The following is a 20586-nucleotide window of genomic DNA, read 5'->3' as shown; positions in this document are numbered from 1 at the left end:
AGCTTTGCTACGTAAGGTCTGTGCTATTGTTATCGATGTTTAGTGCATGACTGAATTTCTAAATTTTTTTTCAAACTCTGGCCTCATTCAACCTCAGTGAGCTTGCATGGGTCATTTAGAGTGAAAGCTTGCTTGTAAGTAAACATTGATTCACTGCGTTAGACAAAGAAGAATGAAAATGAGAACAAATCACATTACATTTGCTTTGATGACTTGTTCATGTACCTTACTGGTGGACTCTGTAGGAGCCCATATCTAAAGCTAATCTCAGTAAATAAAGATCAGGGGATGGTGGTTGGTTTGGTTTGGGGTTGGTTTTTTTTACATTTGTACAGAAAGGAAAAGCAATTTGGTAACAAATTAAATGTGCAGAAGTAATGCTTAAGCAGTCATGTTGACCAAAGGGCCTCTGATAGCCCTTTGGCAAGAGTCCCTGCTCCCCAGGCTGGCTGGCCTGCTGACACACATGCATAGCTCTAGTAATTGCTGGCTTTTTGAGCTTTCCCTGATCCCTTTTCTCTGTCCATGTTTTCTTCTCTGTATGGCTTTTTCTTAGTACCTTGGCTCAAAACCCCTGCCCTCTATGATGACTGGCTCAATGTCTACACGTGTCTTCAGTTCAAGCTATGGGCAGAGGCAAATATGTTTTCTAGGGTTTTTTTTGTTCCAACAGCTGGCTCTATCATGCTGTCTTGGTTTGTTGCAAAATGGAGACTTGGTACAAATTAGGGAATAAAAAATAGCTACTCTCTACCTTTCTGTACCACCTTGAATACTCACTCATATGCCCCTTCTTATCGGGAGTGACTCCTTCCCTCTTCTGCAAACCAGTCCATGAAGATTCCACAGACACATCTGCTGCAGATCTCCACTTCTCCAGCCGTGAGCTTCATAGCCCTGATAATGAAAGAGTAACTGTTTCATCATAGGCTTTATCCCTGATTCTCTCTGTTCTGTGTCATAGAACCAGGACTTCGCCTGTGGTCTTTCCTTCTCTCTCCGTAACTGCTTTTGTAGGGCACTTACTACAGCAGTGACTCAGGCTATTACAGGGCCATACTAATGTTTTTGAGGAGGTCAAAGTTCTCATGTTTCTGAGGGTCCCCTTCTGTCACTGCACTTAATCCAGTTAGGTAGAAGGCATCATTACACAACTTACTTGTCAAGAGGACAATTAATAGACAACATCTTAGAGCAGCCCTACTCTACCCTGAGAGGAGATCAGTTGTGAGATGCATTGAGTAATGTGGTTTTGAAACTGCTGTGTTGACATGAGACATCAGTATGACATTTTTTAGCTAAGTGTGACCCCCATGAAGCACTTTTAAAATAGCAGGACATCATTCAGATTCATTAATAGGTCTTGCCATGCCAATGCAGTATCATTTCTCCCTTTATATTTTTAATCTTGTCCCTCAAAAACTCTCTAGAGGACTTTAAGTTGAACAAGAAGTGGGACAGCACTGTAATTTAAGATTTGATTCATCTTCTTTTTTGACAGCCAGCCTATATTTTTCTTTTCTTAGTCATGGCCCATTGCTCTTCACTATGAAGCATGTCCCAGTGTCCCGATTATTCAACTTGCATTGCACTTTCCTGTGATTTTGCAACAAGTGTTCACCTTTTCTCCTCCCAAAGGGAATCTGAGGTCAAGGCAAATCTCTGCCCACCCAGGACCAGGGGAGGGATCAGGAGGGCAGGCACAGCGAGTGTCACCCAGCAAAGCAGCACAGCTTGGTGGGACCTTCTTACCTTCCCTTCACCTGCTGTGGGTTGTGCAGTTCAGACCACAGACTGCCCCAAAGCGAGTAGGAGGCTGACATGGGGTACTTACAAAAACTCACATGTCCAGTGACACAGTAAAGAACCCCAGGCACTTGCCCATCCTTCTCACATGTAGGGCCAAAATTCACAGTGCCCCTGGGAAGTGGGAACAGAACTTAACTGTGTGAAAACATAGCCTAATCCTAGATGGCATTCCTGTTTCCATAATTATAAGGGACTTGTAAAACACACAGCCTCCCCCAAAAATTCTTCTCTTTCCTGTCAGCATTGTGTATTATATGAACAACCCCTGAAATCCTCCTATCCTTGTTCCTCGGAGATCTTTGCAGGGGGTTGGAGAGGCCAGTGGATTTTTCAGAGGTCTTGTCTATTTTGCACTTTTGTGAGCTTCAGGAATTGGGTTTTCATCCAGCTTTGCCACAGGGAGTCACAGAAGTGGGGAGGGCCCAGCGAATGCCTCCTGGGAGGGTTAACAGGAGTGCAGGAGTGTGGGTGGCTGAATCAGCCCTATCTTCTCCCAAGCTCATCAGTCCTGGAAATACACAGACTAACAAACACAGACAAAACCCCAAACGGTTCACTTAAAAAAATCCTGTTAACCTCTGAACGCCTTGTTTTCAAGTTTTTGACTCTTGTAATGTCACACTTCTGTTCCTTCTCCAGAGACAATGTCTCCTAGAGAAAAGTCTCATTTTTCCATGTGAAAAGCCAGGCAGGTTTTTACTTATGACACCCTTTGAATCATCCTTAAATATCAAGGATTAGGAACAAGTTTTGGATATGTTTTTCTCTTTTTACAGGAAAATCTCCAAGAGCTAATTTATAAGGCTCTTTTGTTTCAGACCACAGTCATTCTTCTGGGCTACCAACCATCTGTGTTCACTGTGGTGATGGATAATGCCAGCAGAAAGCCACGGTGGCTTCTGCACTGTTTATCACAAGTGTGAGGTTGACTTTCATGTCACTTCCACAGTGGGGGTGAAACCTTAGCCCCATCACAGAATAGCATCTGCTGTCCCACAGAGCACTAGATACACAAAAGGTTAATCCGGAGAGGTAAAATAGGACGAAAGGAGCAGCTCCAGGGCTTAGCTCTCCCACACAGACAGAGCAAAGAAAATAAACTAGAAGCTCAAAGCAGAGCAGATAAAAGAAGAGCAAACTGACATTATTAAGAGCTGAGTCAATGAATGCTCAGAGCACTCAGCTCCTTGTGAGGCACATCCGAGTTCAGCAGGAATGATCCTGAATGATGAAATTCAGCCTTGGGCAGAACACCAGGCAGGGTCTACGCATCACTTACATCCCACTTAACCTGTGTGATTTCAACAGGGCGTAAAATATGTGTTAGATCTCTCCAGAAGACCAAATTTTCACTGTATAATTTCCAGCAAAGAGTGAAAGGTAAGGGTTTAGTTGTGTTTGGCAGAGAAGGCATAGTGGAGGTCTCTTTCCCACAGATGTTTGGCTGAATGTTTTGCTCTGTTTATTTTGATTTTTAAAATGTTGGTCTGGTCAACAGTCTCTTGGTGTTTCTCCTGACCAAGTCACTGAAAAGGCATGCTGGTAGATAACTTGACACCTGTGATTTGTGAGAGGAGAGATCCACAAGCAGTCTCCTGGGGTGCAGCAGTTCCTTTTGCTATCTGAACCAAGGGATTTAGATAAAATTTTCAAAAGGAACAATTTTCTTCAACAGTTTATTTTAAGTATGGCTGTCATTAAGACAACAGATCCATGTATCCATGGTGGTTTTGATGAAAAACGGAGGGTTTGGGGTGTTAGATTAGATTAAAAAAAAAACCCAGACAAAAGCTATCATGAAGAATTGCTTTCCTGCTGTTGGTGGAGTCCAGGCTCTCTCTTGCACCCATGCTGGTGTCCCAGGGGTAGTTGGTATTAGGCACCAGAAACATGTCCAGATGTTTTTCCCTTTAGTATTTCATGCAAATGATTTGTCTTACCAAGTAATGACATATTGTTGCATCATTTTCACTGCCTTTTCTTTCAACAAAGGGAACACACCTCCCCCCACCCTGCTTCCTAATGAGTATCAGCTCCTTTGCAAAGGGAGGGAGGTGAGATATCACCAAGGCTGCTTGCGGCACAGACTAACCGGGCAGGGCAGAGTTACACTAATCTGTACCCAGTTTCTGTTACAGTGCCACCCGTCCCATTACTGCAGCTAGAGAAGTGTTGCACCAGAAACAACAGTGTGACGCTGGCCTGGAGGATGCCACCTTTGAGCCACAACCCGGTGGAGGGTTATATCTTGGAACTTGATGATGGAGATGGTGGCCAATTCCGAGTGAGAATTTAATTCAGCGTTTATTTGTGTTCCTTTGCATGTGAGCTCCCTCAGGATATGGGTTTGTGTCTGTCCAAGGGTGGGAAGATGGAGTGGGGAAGGTCTGGGTTGTGAAAACATCACTGCTTCTGTCACATGGATATAGAAAGCAGCACAGAGGTTGCTTATTAGAAGGACCCCCAGCTTGGGTAGGAAGTTTGGTTGAGGTTGTTCTCAGGACTCTGACAAAGAGGTCCTTGAGGTCTCCCTGGAGTGTACCAGAGCAAAGAATCCCATACCAGCCTAGAGGAGCTGAAAGTGGTGCATTCCACAAAAAAAAAAGAATTCTTTGAAGCCTCTAGCCTCGTCTGTCCATAGCACCCACTTTCAATAGCTGAGATTCTTGGTCCAGAAATGCAACTCAGTTTTTCCTGTACTTTTCCTGAGTAAAAATGGGATCCTGCATAAAAATACGGGATATCGAAATCATTTCTCTGGGAGAGGATGCGACCAGGCTGGATAAAACTTTTCAAGTGCTATTTGCAGCCTCCGTTTTACCCACTGAAAGATAAACCATGGGTTTCTCATCAATGCCATTTCACTAAGAGCTTGCTGGCCCTTTTTATGAAGGATTATATACCTGAAAGCAGTGACACTGATTGCACCGTATCAGTGTTCAATGGGTGGATATGAAGAACAGTTTTTGTCTCCCATCATAGCAGAAAGCATGAATCTGAATAAACACAGTGAACAGTGGTAAAAATATGAACTGGATTAGATTGTGTGAAAGTTGTCCTGTGAATGCAACTTGATGAACAGACAGCGTATGTTATAACATGGAGATACATTAAACTCTTCTATTAAAACTCTTCTTTCTGTGCCTGAAAGATCATCAGCTGACTCAGGACCCAAGATACTCTGTTATTTGTAGCAGCCACCATGGCCACAAAGTGGACAAACACATCTCCTGCTGTAACCTGAAGTAATCCCTCTCTTGTTCATCACATACTTAGTTCACTTAAGGTTTACGTTAAAGACCCTTAATTGACGGGACTACTCTTAGGTATGCACTTAGGTGTCTTAACTGGCTGAACTGGGGCCTGAGTGTTCTGCTTAGTCACAGCCTCATGCTCTTTAGGGCCTTTGCTACCATAAATCGGAGAATCAGAGAAACTGGGGGTGAAAGGAATCGTGGCTTTCAACCCACTGCCAAGACAGGATTTTTTCCTTTTCTGTCATTTTCTATTGCTTTGTTCAGTTTTCCCACAAATGTGAGGTTTTTAGACTTATTTCAGTTCATCATGGACTGTAGAATATGACTGATCATCTTCATTAGTCTGCCTAGACGTTTCTCCTCCTGAAATATGTGCTTGCTGTTTAAATAGTCTTTGCAGACTTCTATGATGTCTAGTTGCTGTTTCATCACTTGATCTTAACCTTTAGGAGTCAGTTTCTTCTGGCTCTGTGTTAGTATGTTTCAACCTTTCCAACAGAATAAAATTCTGCTTAGTTTCTTTTTTTTTAGTTCTTCCACACCTTCCTTCTTTAGTCCTACATAAATGTAAGAATGGCCATGGTCAGACACTTAGCCTACTCTCCAAAACAGTGCTTTGGAGTAGATGTTTAGGAAAAGAGGATAGAAGTTAAGCTCTTTCTGTGTTGCCCTGTATTGCTCTACCCTTCAGCTTTATCTTCACCGCTGTGTCCCCACTGTTAACCATCCTTGATATCTCTACTGCTGTGGCTGTCTATGTCATGAAAGCACAACTTCTACATTGTGGGAAGCAGTGAGAAGCTGTTTGCTTGTGTCTTGTATTTAGAAGTCTTAAAATTATCACAAGGCACAGAGAAGTAATTAAACTATGTCACTCTTTCTTTCCTCCATGCCTTTTTTTTTTAATGTTTAGGAAGTGTATGTTGGCAAGGAGACTCTCTGCACCATCGATGGCCTTCATTTCAACAGCACCTATAATGCAAGAGTCAAAGCTTTCAACTCATCAGGAGTTGGTCCTTACAGCAAGACAGTTATTTTACAGACGTCGGATGGTGAGTTGGGTTTTTGCCAGTTTCTAAGTGAAAAATTGCAGTTCTCAGTGGTGGGAAACATGTATACCTTTACACCCACTGATATCTTTGGTACTTACCAGCATGGAGGTTTGGGATCATCTGGGTGGAGACCCCAGGAACTGAGCATGTGTAAGGACTGAACTGTCCTCTGAGCACTTGGGAGGGAATTTTCATTATCAGTATCACTTCAGGTTTTAAATCATACAGTTGTATTTGGCTGTAGAAGTCTGGGGTCTAACTAAGATTCTTATTTGCTTGAGCATACAAAAAACAATTATGCCACACAGTGGATATTTTGTGCTGCTCTGTCTCCACTTCTCTGTAAAACTTTGGAATTTGCCTTTTTCTTCACTACTGCTTTAATTTCACAGCAAGATTTGCTAATACAGAGATGGGAATTCATGCTTGTTCCTCTTTAATGATATTTGACATCCATACAGGTATTAGAAGAAGTTCATCTTTGTTAATGATACTGTAATGAACTGAGAACTGCATGCTAGTATCACTTCCACTTTTATGCTGTGTTGCCATAAAAGGCCAGTATAAAATATTTAAACTTTAAGAACTTTTTCCATTTTGGGATTGGTTGGTTGGGGTTTTTTCCTTCCCACCCCCCCGCCCCCGCTGCCCCTCTTTGATAAACTAGTGAAGTCAGTCCTAACCAGCACAGAGTTAAAGACAATCCTGAACCCATTCACCTACGTGGGCTGTTTCCATACCATGGAAGCCCTTGTCTCCTCAGTGACTTGTTACTGTGTGAGAACAGAAAGTCACTGCCCTTGCAGCTCGTGTTAAGAGGAATGTGCACAGATAATATAAGACACATCTGAGCTGAAAAACAGCAGGGTACCAGTTCAAAGCAGTCTTGAGTAACAAGGAAAGATTGTCTTTATTACCTGACAGGGCAGTGGGGTCTTTAGGCAGACAGAATCGAATTCTCCTAACTGAAGTGAAGCAGGTGACATTTGAATGCGGCCCATTCTGCCATAATCCTGCCTTTCCTTTCCCCCCTCCACAGTGGCATGGTTCACCTTCGATCCCTCCTCCGCTCACAGAGACATAGTGCTGTCGAATGACAACCAGACTGCCACCTGCAACAGTTATGACGACCGGGTTGTTCTCGGCACCGCGGCCTTCTCCAAGGGCGTGCATTACTGGGAGCTGCACGTGGACCGGTACGACAACCATCCAGATCCAGCCTTTGGCATAGCCAGGATTAACGTCGTCAAAGACATGATGCTAGGCAAGGACGACAAGGCATGGGCCATGTATGTCGACAACAACCGCAGCTGGTTCATGCACTGCAACTCTCACACCAACCGGTGAGCGCCACCTGCATGCTTTTCTCATTGCCGGTTCACAGAATCACAGAATCGTTGTGTTAGAAAAGACCTTGAAGATCATCAAGTCCAACCATTCCTGTCCTATGCTAAACCATATCTCTAAGCACCTCATGTACCTGTCTCTTAAACACATCCAGGGATAGTGATGCAACCACCTCCCTGGGCAGCCTATAGATAACCTAATAGCCTAGTAGATAACATTCCTGCAGAACAACATGTGAACTGTGTGTTTCCAAAGCTTTTTATGGTCCCAGCACCTAAACAAACTGTTCATTTCCAGTATCCACAAAAATCATATGTCTTTGTGGATCAATAGACTTAAATTGTATCATACTTTGATGCTGATGGTGGCCACTCTGGCAGGTGCACCCCAGTGCTGGGGATCCCATTCTGGGGCTGAGGGCAGGGTTGGGAGGACAGCCCACAGCAAGGGTGTCCTGTCCAGCCGGTGGCCATGGGCACTGCAGCAGGATGAGGCACTTGAGAGTTGGTGCAGTCAGTGGGTTATGGGAGGAGTTGGCAGCAGTGACTGTGGGACTGGCTGCAGTGACCTCTCCTAAAGGGGTTTCTGCTTGTTTCTTCCTGCTCTGCATCAGCGGAAGGAGTCTCAGCAAGCCATCTAATCCATCTCCCTGCTAAATGTGGTTATTTTATTCCTTCTTAAAAATCACAAGTGACAGCGATTGCACCTTAGCAATCTGCTGGTGTTTGTTATCCTCACTGCTAGCAGTTGGTTTTTTTTTTTTCCTGAGATCTAGCTTAAATCCCCCCTGCTGCAATTTAAGCCCATTATTGCACATCCCACCCACGGCATCAGCAGGCAGGAGCGTGAGGCACTGGGATGCAGGATTTCTCTCTCATTGCTGGAGGGGTGCAGGGAGAAAGGTGGTTGCTTATCTTCCTTTGGAGGAATCTTGGCTTCGGGTTGCCCATTAATTAGGCAAAGCACTGGTGACTGCCTGTCCAAAATGCAGGTACTTATTGCCAGTCCTGAAAGCCGATTAAAGGTAATGCTGTAGGTCATGCCTAGGATGATCTGGATACAAGGGACTGGTAAGGGACAGCTTCCATCCAACTGGTCCATTGTACTGGAGTGCTTTGACAAGTGTCTCAGCCAGCCCATCCAACTTGCACAAAGGACGATTTCAGAATGCCCTTGAGCCATGGTAACCAAACCCCCCTTTCTCTCACCACGTAGAGGCTCTGTGTGCTGTACACAACAGAGCGGTGAGGACACATCATCCAACTGACGCTGCCTCCAAGGGTTGGATCACACCGAGACAACATGTATCAGCCCAGGTCCGGTGTTGCATTGACACATTTGCGTGGCTTTCAGAGCTCATGATGCTTACTTCTGCCTGGTGCTGGCTGTGTTTCTTTGACATGATGCTGGGCTGTGTAGGGAAGTCATCTTTACTTGAAGCTCCCTGAGGTACCACCAGAGCAGAGCTACAGTACTCGCTGTGTCCCATGAGAGGTTCAGCCCTAGCTGAAAGGCAGCTGGTCACTATGGGAACTGAGACCTTTGAGCAGATGAAGAGTGTGATTCAGGATCCTAGGTCCCTTGCTTATTTTGGAAAATGGTGTATTTGTATACTTACTCTTACCGTGATGGGAGATTGATGTACAAATAGGGTGACTGTCCAAGGTTACATAGCAGGTCTATGGCAGAGCAGGAATCAATTTCGATTTACTTTTCTCCTGACTGTCCCAGCAGGTCTTCCACACTCACTAGCTCAGGTGTTGTTCTTATTATATCAAGTGATTAAAAGAAAGGCTGGCAGTGATTTTTAAAATGCTCAAATGCAGGTGTTCTCTCTTTAAAGAGGCGAGTTCATGCCAATGTTCATTGTATCCTAAAGCTGGTTGTAACATCTCCTGATGAACAGCCATTTATACTCTAAGGCATACTTTATTTTAAGTAAGTATACTGCAATTGGTGGGAAATTTTGTTTGAAGCTTAGTTTGATTTTGCAGTTCACTGCAGACAGGTGGAAGAACCTTGTAGCTGAATCAAAAGCTCTCTGAAGGCAATTGGAATATTTTCCATGGCTCCAAAGACCTTGGAGTAAAATAACAGCAGTATAATGAATCTATCAAAAGGTTCTCTGTCCCTTTAACATCTTGATTCGATTTAGGGCAGAAATAATGTTAAGCTGTATTCGTTTTAATGCTCTGTGAAACAGCTTATGTTTTCTGGAAAAAAGCTGGCAACCATTCTGTGTGCTACTGTCCCAGAAACCTATTTTATGGATTTGGTCCACAGCACGCTCCTCCTGGCATGCAGTGCACAAGCCAAGCGAAAGCTTTTTTTTCTGGGAACCACAAATAATGGAATCACTTAGGATTTCCAATCGTCCTGCCTAAACGGGAGAACAAAGTGCTTTATGGTGATGAAGGTTACCCAGTATTTACTAGGTAAAACACAGAGCCTTTGTGGACACATCTGCAGCATGGACATGGGCAGACCCATGGAATATCTGTTCAAGCGAAGCACGCTCACAAAGGGCATATAGTCTTATGAAATCACACGCGCTTCAATGAAATTAGGTCTAGGCATTATATTTTTAACCGTGAAAGTCAAGTAGGTCAAATTTTTAACTCATTAGCTGTAACAGTCTTGTGGAAACAGTTATTGCTGCCTGGTTGTTTTTCCCCACTGGAGACAAGGGCATGACAGCACAGTATTGCCATCCAAAGGAAATTTATTGTCAGCTTTATTGTGATGGAGGTTACATCTTAGTAATCATTTCATGCTTCCTAATCTTTAGGAGAATAAATTAGGGCAATAAATAAGTGACTAGCTTCAAGGATAAACTGAGGTGGAGCTTGAAAGACCTATTCATAGGACCTGCCAAGTTTGTGAGTCCCTTTCACTCACAGCATGAAAAACTGGACCTGTCTACATCCTTAAAAACTGTTGTGGTTTCTGTAATGCCAGAAGAAAAGGCGTGAGCAGAAGACTCCAATGCTATCAAGACCAGACAGGACCATTGAGATTAGATAGAGCAAACTAATTAAGAAAACACTTTAGGGCAGGGATACAGCTTTCTGAAATACCTTTCAGCTTTGTTGTTCCTGGAAATAATGGGTTCACACCAGATACGTTGTATGCGCACTGCTAAGAGGCGCTGGCATTCAGTGCAACAGATGTGTTCCTCCACAAAATTCCCAAGAGCAGGAGTACCTGGTGCAGTAGGCAATACTCCAGATGCTACATGGTTAATTCAAGAACGAGATGGGAATTGTGCTGGCATGTTTTATACTCAAAGACAGTGGGAAGTCAAAATCTAGAGAATTTGGAGTGTAGTCTTAAAGTCCCCTGCGATGAGGAGAATCTCCTCACTGACTTCAGGAATTCCAAGACCAGGTTCTCATCACACAAAAAATGTTTTAATTGGCTGAAAAATACTGTCTTTAACAACAGACATGGTAAAGTTGTTAAGTTACTGTGAAGCCTGTGGTTAAAATGCTGTTAATGAAAAGTTACACTAATTCTTCAGTTCATAAATTGTTAAGATTTATTTTTAAATAATAGTTAAACTTATTTCTATTCTTAGTTCCTCAAGCCAACTCATGCAGGCTTATTCTGCACATCACCCTAGCTGCTGTTGAAAGGATCTTAGAATAACAGCCTCCACTGCCACAGGCAGTGGTATTTGTCTCCCTGTCTGTACTCAGACCTTCCAGGCATCCACGCAGGCACTTCCACACTCAGGACTTCATGTTGCACACAGATCTAAAAACGTGCTGGACTTTGGGAAGTGAGATTTACTCCCAGTAAGGAGCATATCTTCAGAACTGGATTATTGTTCATTCAATCTGAGTATTTATGGAAGAAGCAGCACTGTAACAGACAGCTGGAGTTTCCCTTTTGCGCGGCCTGCAGATCACTGGGGGCCTGTGGTGGAACCGCCATTAAGTGCCTTACAATAAAGCAGCCCCTTTTCCATGTGTTGCCACAGAAGCATACCAGGGGAGAGCAAAAGCAATTGGAGTCTCTTGAGCCAGATGGCTTCTTTTATTGCAACTGAGATATTTATTAGAAAAAATGATGCTTTAGTATGGTCTAAGTGATGTACAGAAGAGTGAGGAAGTGCCTTGCATTAGTTTGTTTGTGAAACTGTGACTCGCTCTCTCTCCTCCTAAAGGAAGTCACCGTGACAGTAGTCCAGGAAGCACTGGAGTCCTCAAAGCATTGTTCCAAAGGGAATCATGGGGTGCTGGAGTGGAGCAGCCTCAGAAAAAGTCCAGCCTTCCTGGTGGGAGCACAGCAGATGTCCCCTGTTTGCCTTTGCCGTGGCTTCGTCCTGCAGAAGCTGGTTGCTCACTGTGAGGAGGTGGCAGCCGAGGAATGAGAAGCAATCTGCCTGCTGAAGTCCTGCAGGACTTGGCGGCAGCAAGGAAGGGAGAGGGTCCCCCATCCCTCTGCTTTGCCCCTGTGGCTCCTGGAGGGACCTCATCTGGGCTCTGCGGGCAGCATCCATCTCTTCAGCGGGGCTGTCCCCAGGGGCTGCAGAGGAGTCACTCAATGTCACTGTGAAGCACACAGCTAATTAGCCCACAAGAAGCAAATTAGCTTATCATAGAGGAAAGAGCAGAACAATCTCAAAAAGGCAAAGTCACTGTTTCTGTTTCCCTCAGAGAATCAATGCCATTTAAAAGGATGTCATAAAATCTATTGAAAACACTGCAGGATATAAAATGTGGTGCCCTGCAATCAAAGCAGGTCCTACACAGAGGCAAAAAAATAACGTAACTTGTCTGTAACTAGCTCTAGATCGGAGTACAATTGTTTCCCACAATCTGAATTTTATGACCAAGTGATATTAATAGAAACAGCCTAAATACTGAGACAACGAGGATAAGTCTGTAGCTTAACTTCTGTTGGAAAATAATTTACTGCGTGGTTTTGGAGAAGAGCTCAAAGAGAAAAAACCTATCAGTGCTTATAGGACCCAAACCCAAGTGAAAGGAAGCTCGGAGATTTTAGTGTGAAATCAAACACATCTGAGAGTCCAGATCATGATTCTCAGCTTTACTGTTATTGTTGGAAGAGCTTTAAATGGAGAAGTCAGAATAGCATTCTGCACCATCGTGCCGCTCTTAAATCTCCCTTCACCTTCAGAGGAGAAGCCATGTGCCACAGCTAGTCCAAAGGAAATCAGTTTCTGACACCTAGTGGATGAAGATTTCTTACCCTGCACTATGTTTTTCCTCACGGGTATTTTGATCCTCCCCGCCCCTTTTGATGTTCTGCCTACCTATTGTGATAAATTTTACCTTAAAATTGCATTAGTCTGGTGAGTGTCTGAGAGGAGTGCGTGGGGGAAACTACAGACAGTTCCTTTCCTACTGCAAATCACATGAAGTCTGATTTACCCTGAACCAGCCGTGTCGGGCTGTAAATCCAGCGCCGAGGCTGCGTGATGTTAGCAGAGCAGCAGTGCCTGTGGCCAAGCTGCATATCTAGCAGATTTACTTTTTTTTCCCCTCCGTGCTCTTTAAAGTAATACTGTGTTTGACTAACCCCCACATCAAAGTGCATTAATGTCAAATCGCTCAAGCGTGTAATGGCTGGCTGAGCCCATCCTAGCCAGCTCTGACACCAGGGTAGCTCTCAGCAGCTGCTCCTGACACAACCAATTATCACTGGTATTAACAACTGTGCCTATGTGCTTAGAACAGCTCCCAGTCCTGTAGCTGAGCACTTTGTAAGTCAGGGAGTTATGCTTAGCTCTATCCAGCCCCACCTTCTCCCCAAAAGCCGTAACTGTGGTTACCTGTGCTGGCTCCCTGGTCTCTGGAAAGCTGGTTCCCTGCAGGGGTGCCAAGGTGAGTACTTGAACTGGAAGTTTGAGTCTCAGGCTAGTAGTGGGCATCATGATTAGAGATGAACGCCTGGGGAACCAGCTTTCTGTCTTTTCTTTCCTTGATGTGCATCACTTCACTGTAGCAGAGATGTTCCTAGGAGCTGCGTTTCCAGGACCCCAGTCCCGCACACTCAGTACTGACCTGAGTTGCTCGCCTCCCCATCTCTGGTCAGCTGATGGGACCTCTGGACCCCACTTTCCGCTCTTTGCTTGCGATCAGAGGAGAGATGGACCTGATTTCTCTTTAGAATCCTCCTGTTAAGCTCAGATGAATGTGGTACATAAGTTTCAGGTAAAGGTGTGGATCGGCCATTGCCAGATGCTGCAGGGATAATTATTTCGCTGTGCTGCTACCCTCTCCCTTTTCTTAGTAAGACTGCCTTGTCCTGGAGGGAGCAGTGACAGTGCAGCACTCTGCCTTCCACAACAAACAGTGTGGTCCCTTTGTATCTTAGGACTGAAGGAGGAGTTTCTAAAGGTGCCACCGTTGGTGTTCTCCTGGATCTGAACAAGCACAACTTGACCTTTTACATAAATGGGCAGCAGCAGGGGCCTCCAGCGTTTGAAAACATCGAGGGTGTCTTCATGCCTGCATTGAGCCTCAATCGAAACGTCCAGGTAAGTCTTCTGCTGTTCAGTCCCACTTACCCTGCTCGTCTAAAGGAGAACATGTACTACTGACCACTGCTGTTGGGGCTGCTACTGTTGCCTGTAGGTAGTCAGTAGCAGACAGAGGCCCTTTCCTTCTCAGGTTACCAACACTTTTTGGAAAACTGTTGCCTGTAGGTAGTCAGTACCAGACAGAGGCCCTTTCCTTCTCAGGTTACCAACACTTTTTGGAAAACTGCACTTGACCTTCTGCCTTCCCTTGTAAATGGGAGGAGGGTTGCTGTAAAAACAAGTAAAAGTACCTGCACACACTTAATTCCTACAGGTACTTTGCTGCAGTGCTCCGCCTGGCAGACAGCAGTGCTAAGGCTTCCTCTGCCAGTGTGACTGAAACAAGGATCATGGTTCCTCTTAGATCGTATGTTTGTACATTGTCAAAACATTGGCAAGAGACAGAAATGTGGGCAGCACAGCGCTAAGTAAAGCAAAGACAACCTAAGTCAGAGAATTAGTGCAATGGAGAAGACCTAGCCAGTTCATCATTCCTGCTCTTGCTGAATCTTGGAGGTTGCTCTCTGTTCTCAAGAGGATGTCCTCTTGGAGGAACCCTCTTTAAATATGTTGCATTGTCACTTCAAGACCACTGCATATGGCTGGAAACAGGACGTAGTGTAAGGGAGAAGCTAAGGAAGCATGCAGGAGCCTGAGGACTGAAGGAGAACAGTTTCAGTCAGTTAGGACCAGTGCAGCCAGGATGCAATATTTTTTATTTTAAACACCCAAACTGAAACCAGAAACCTCACATGGCCTTATTAGCACATAAGCATTTAGCATTAGTTGGTGGTGGCATCCAGGTTTTTAAAGAGGATTGGATAGCTTTGTTGTCATTGATGCACCAGTGTGGAAGACACAGGCACTCCTCTGGGCACTGCTACATTCAACACAGATTTATACTCACAAGCTACCTTCGGTTTTAGCTACCTGCATCCTGTAAATACCTGTCTTACGTTTCTTAAGGCAGAGCATTGCCAACAGGGGGCAGGGAGAAACTCTGAGTTCAATCTTGCTTTGCTGTGAATGGTACTCTGCTACATCTGTGTAAGGACCCTGACCTTGTTTAGTATATGGGCTCCACTGTGTGATCCCTTTCCTGACTGCTTGGGAGTCCCTCATGCAAAGGCACCATCCAGCCTGCATCTGGCAAGCAGCACTGCTGGAGCCTACTACTGGTGGCTGGGTTTGGGAAAAGGTGTGGACACCTGGCTTCTAGACCCCAAGATACTCAGGAGGGAAGGGGGAAGGAGACCTGTTCATTTCAGGGGCTCAGTATCACCTCTGTTAATATTCTTCATGGTTTAAACCTGGACCTAAAGACCCGTGGCCCTTCCCCTGCCATTGACTTACTCTTGGCCTTCATGAATGCTTTCTACCGAGGATGACCTGGTGTTGACTCTACATGTTGTTTCTTCTTTGTGCAGGTGACCTTGCACACAGGACTGGAGGTACCACAGTGTATAAAACAGCCCAAGTTGCCCAACAACTAAGGAAGCCCTTGCCCGCCCCTGTGCTGGATTCTGTAAGCTTTCTCGGTGTGATTTGGCACTTCTCAGTAAGTCAGTACAAGAGCATTCACATCCCTGACCTAAAGCATTGTACAGCGTGTTGCTCACCGAGTAACCCACCGGTTACGCTAGCCCACCCACCCCATTTTTAATTTAACAGCCATAGCAAGCATACCCACTGAACTGGCACCCAATTGCAGATGGGAGCCTGAGCATATCTACACTGCATTGCATACGTACACACACGGGTGCGCGCACACACACACAGGTGTATTTATAAAGCGGAAGGTTAAATGAGTGTATTTGCTCTCCCATGGCTGGATTTGTCCTTAAAGGGTATTAGGGATGCAGAAAAAAAATGGGTAAGACTATGACTGGGGAACAGCAGCAGTTGGGACAATTTGCCAGTAGGTGAACTGGTTTCCCTTTGGCCACCTGAAGTCCTTAAATCCAGACAGCATATGTTTTGACAGCTGAACTGGAGGCTGTGGGCTCAGTTAAAAATATTCCTGGTTGGCCATTACATTCAGGGGTTCAAATGACCATTAATTATTCCTTCTGGCTCCCGACTGCAGTAAGCTGTGGGATAACATACCCTTAGATCTCAGTGGCAGATCTTACCTTGCTATCTTCAGTGAGAACAAGATTGGTTTTCAAACGCTGCCATGTAATAGTTGTGTTCATTTTAGCTAGCACCATGATACATGCCAAACTCAGCTATGTCAAACAGAGACAAATACCCTTGGCACATTTTGGTGTTCCTAGTTTAGGTGTGACTGTGGAGGCCATGGCATACAGGTCTGGTGGCAGTTATCAGCACGACTCTGGAAAAACAGTACAGAGGAGAACCCTCTGAATTGAATTGAGAAGAGATTGATTTAAATATGGTACATGCAAAGTATCCCATGCAGAGAAATGCTGCTTTCCAGCCATGACCCTGGTAAGTCCTGGGCAGCTGTAGTTCCAATGTAACTTTGAAATCAGAAGCCTTAATTTTCTATTAGATTAGCATGTGCTAACTAATATCTTCATCCTAATTAACCACTTGAATGAGAGAGGTGTGTAGCATTCATGTGGAATCCATCCCTAAGAGCTGTTCTGGGGTGGAACATAAATCTTTCAGGAGACCTACCCGTGTCTTGCACCTCCTGTGAAAAGAAGCAGCCATTTCAGGTGCTGGCTGGGACAGCCTGGGTGTGACTGATGGGGGCTTCCCGCAGCTGTGGTGCTGTGCTCAGGAAGCACATCTATTTGTGTGTGTGCTCCTTTCCCTCTGGGCCCAGCTGACATATGCAGGTGTGCGCGTATAGGGGCAATGCGTAAGAACACGCTGCAGCAGACTGTGTGAGCCCGTGACATCTCGGGCTCTGTCACTCCAATCCTGTGCAACACAGCGCTATCAAAGTGTGAACACTCACACCCCATCTATGTACTGCTTCCTTTTTGTGAGTCCTGCTGCTTATACACATGTACACACACGCATATTGTTATCCAACATGTAATTATTGAACCTAAAATGAAATATTCTAACCAAAATCCAGCTTACTGCCTTGTATTAAGCCACAGCTGTGGGACAGAGAGCCCAGGCCTGCCTTTCGGCCTGCAGCCTGCCGGCCCCCCAGCATCCCACTGCAGGGCCACTTCTACTCTCTGGCTGGAGCACATCACTCAGGTAGTGCTGAGCGATGGCAAGGCTTCCCTGGGACAGACCAGCCAGGATCCTCCCTGGGGTCATGTCACCTCACTGTCATCGTGAGGACGGAAACAGTCCCGGGCTGTAACACCGACAACGGAAAGCAGCCTGCCATCACGCTGCCAGTAACCAGCCAAGCACCCTGTAGGCCGCCTCTCCTCTCCTGCAGAACAGCCGCGCACCTCCAGTGACGTTGAGACAGAAACAGGAAACAAAATCAATGGCGGGAAAGCATGACGTAAGCTTTTAAGTGGGGAAACAACGGTACTTTCTTCAGAGTCTGGAATGGATTGTGTCAGTAAACTCTTAGACATGGAATAACTGTGCTGCGCTCATTTCGGTTTCTTAAAGAAGAGCAGAGACCAGCTGTGTTCTCATTTTTGGTTTTGTTTAACGCCACATGAACTCGTGCAGGATTTTCTAACTAGTGGGTCTGTTTTAACCTACCTCAGCTAGAATGTGATCAGACCCCAAACTTCTTCAGTATGCTCATTGTAAAGTTGTCTTCTACAAACCTAACAGTTGTAAGCATAGCATTGGCTTTGAGTATTGCCGGTCAGAGCAGCGGATGGGAATACTGTACATAAGTTGCACATAGGTTTTTTTATATTGGGGAGTATCCAATGATAATTTTAATACAGAAGGCACTCCACTTTCACTTTTCCTATTAAAAACAAAAGGGCATTGTTTTTTTTGGGACTGAACCTTGGTCTATACTCACAACTTATATGAAGGAAACTCAAATTCATTTACATCTTTCCAATCTTCAACCATTGCCAGATGTTTAAAATTAATTCTGAATGGGTTTTAGAAGGGTTTGCAGTATTTGGTTTTGGTTTTCATAATTGCTTCAGTGTGGGTGTGTTATACCTTGGGGAGAAGGCAGTGAATGATACAAGTTACTAATTTCTAATGGAAATATGGACAGTAGGTAGTGACATGCTTCAGAGGTGTAGAGAAGCTCATTGTTATCCTCTACATATTCTAACATTCATAAAAGTAGAGCACAGACTGGCACTTGACCATTACAGTCTCCTTTTAACCTAGCAGAAATGCAAATAAAAGGAATACAGTTAGAAGTAGGTCTCCTGCATTAGTATGACTAATTTAGCCTAGGTCAAAACCTAAACTAAGTGGGTGTATATGTTGGTTGTGTATACGTTCAAGGACTTTGAGCATAGCAATAAACCACATTACCCCAATAGAGCATGGTAGTTCGATTAACAAAAGTAACACTTAAGTAGTTAGAATTATGCTAGGAAGCTAATTACCCCATATGTGACTATTTATGCAGAGCATCCGGGTGGCAGTAGCCATCTGAACATAGGCAAAATGCAATTTCCCCTTTGTGGAACAGCAGCAGGTGGGGAGAAGTGGGGTGCTTCCGTCTCTCTGCCTGGGCTGGAGGCAGTTTGTTTCTCTGCAGGTAACTCCCCCTGAAGTCCATTTACATGTTCTTCATGTACAGCATCTCTTATGCCAGTTTTCGTTTCCTCCAACTCTTTTCTTTAGGAGGGAGACAGCCCTTAGTAGTTTGGTCCTCCCAGGAACTGATGCTTACTGCCCAGGGAGAGCCCAGGGAGCTGAAGTGCAGCGTAGATACCCAAGGGGGCCACTTTGGTTGTCTATTGCTTCCCTTTGATTCCTTGGGGTATTGGTGCAGCTCTCTGTGACTCCCGGCTCATCCGGCACCTGGACCAGCACAGAGCTGCCTTTCATGGGACTCCTCTGCTCCTCGAGGCCGGGCTGTTCCTTGCAAGCAGGAGAGCAGAGCCTTTTGCACTGGGATCATTCTCAACCAATATGGTGCAGAGTCCACACAAGATTCAGCTATAAACTGAATTAGCATTTAAAAAACCCTCAAGCTCTCCTCTAATAAACATGACAAAGCTCAATGTCTGCAGACAGCAATTTGAAACATCTGCTGCACAGCTGCTAAATAAATCCAGCAGGCAAACTTTGTCCTGCAGAGCAATGAGGGACTCCCGAACCCAAACCTTACCCTTTGTGAACCTTTTCTCTGGCTCTTTTCTCTGAAGATTTCCCTGTTAAACCTAGTGGGACCAAACAGAAGCAGTGTGCCATCAGGAGTATTGGGAGACTTCCCAAGGCATAAAAAGCCACCCAATTTCCACTCCCTTCTTTTCCCTCATCAACTCAAAAAGAGCTCACAGGAAAACCTTCTGCTGAGACTTAATATCAGTATGAGCACAGGCCTAGTTGACAGCCCTTTACTGCTTCTGCTGTGGAAAGGTACACACTATAAAATAAGCATTAGAGAGGACAGTAGCATACTGGGATAGATCATTAATTTGGAAAGCAATTTGGCTTCTAAAAACATGGAAAAAACCCCAGGCAAACAGCATTGTAACCTCCCACACTTGCCCATACAATTACAATCCACAGAGCAAAACACATTCGACTGAAAGAAATAAATAATAAAAGTGTGAGTTGACATCTATCAGAGTTTAAGAGGAAAAGTATTAAATGTAATTTATTATATGCATAATGTTCCATCGTGTTGTAAATAACGCCATGATAGTGTATTGCTGTAGTTTGTTCTTGGCTGGTGGTAGAGCTCTGTTGTAGTGCTGTGTAAGGGGGTTTTTTTGGTTTGGTTTTTTTTGTTTGTTTGTTTGTTTTTCTGAGGTGTAGTTGTTAAAGATGGCAGAGAGCACCCAAGACTCTAGTTTCCAAGTTGTTCTAGAGCAAGAAGAAATGCAAGGTGCAGATTTTTCTTTCTTTCTTACAAATATTACATAGTAATATGTCTTAAACAAGGTAAGAGGGAGAGATGAGCTCGAGGCTAAGCTGCCACTACCACCCCATGAAACCCCCTGTGTTTGCAATTGCCAACCACAACTCAGATTACCTGCCCTTGTGAGAAGTGATGCAAAGTACCAACAGCCCGGTGGCAGCAGCTTTCTGGTGCCATCTCTGACATCCTCTGCTCCCAAACAGAAAGGTGGTGAAAGAGACTTGTTTAGACCTAATCTCAGGCCTTACCAGCTTTGCAGCATCCAAGCCAAGACTTCAGCTTTGAGCCAGATGATAGGAAAACCCCAAGCATCTTGGCTAGATCAACTTTGGAAGGGAGATTTTACAGCTTCAAGTCCTTCAGTAGGTTATGGTAACAGATCAGCAACATTGCAGATGTAAAGGGCACTTGTCACGGCAATTACTGAACAAAGATGGAGAGTCTTTCTTTTTGTTTATTAATATATTATTTAACAAAAAATAAAAGCAAGCTGCTTCTAGTTTTTACTGACAACATTTTTGGTGATCCCTCAGCCCAGCACTGCTGAATCACACACACACACACACACACCCCCACACACACACCCCCCCCACACACACACCCACCCAC

At 44.8% G+C, this 20586-nt stretch overlaps 1 protein-coding gene across 2 annotated transcripts in view; it reads left to right on the top strand.

Annotated features, from left to right (window-relative positions):
* Positions 1 to 15508, top strand: part of TRIM67 (tripartite motif containing 67) — a gene marked incomplete at both ends in the record, with an annotated part of 33376 nt that extends 17868 nt beyond the window's left edge. The window contains 5 exons of one of the 2 annotated variants that reach the window (XM_084262513.1): positions 3936 to 4093; positions 5980 to 6118; positions 7158 to 7461; positions 13811 to 13973; positions 15443 to 15508. In XM_084262513.1, the coding sequence (XP_084118639.1) occupies positions 3936 to 4093; positions 5980 to 6118; positions 7158 to 7461; positions 13811 to 13973; positions 15443 to 15508 (830 nt within the window). The remainder of the gene's footprint in view (positions 1 to 3935; positions 4094 to 5979; positions 6119 to 7157; positions 7462 to 13810; positions 13974 to 15442) is intronic. The other variant, XM_084262514.1, reaches the window with a different exon arrangement.
* Positions 15509 to 20586: the final 5078 nt, after the last annotated feature.

This window comes from Gallinula chloropus (assembly GCF_964237585.1).
Source record: "Gallinula chloropus genome assembly, chromosome: 3".
In the NCBI taxonomy this organism is placed as follows: Eukaryota; Metazoa; Chordata; class Aves; order Gruiformes; family Rallidae; genus Gallinula; species Gallinula chloropus.
Note: the sequence above shows the minus strand (reverse complement) of the source record. Positions and strands in the feature narration are given on the sequence as shown.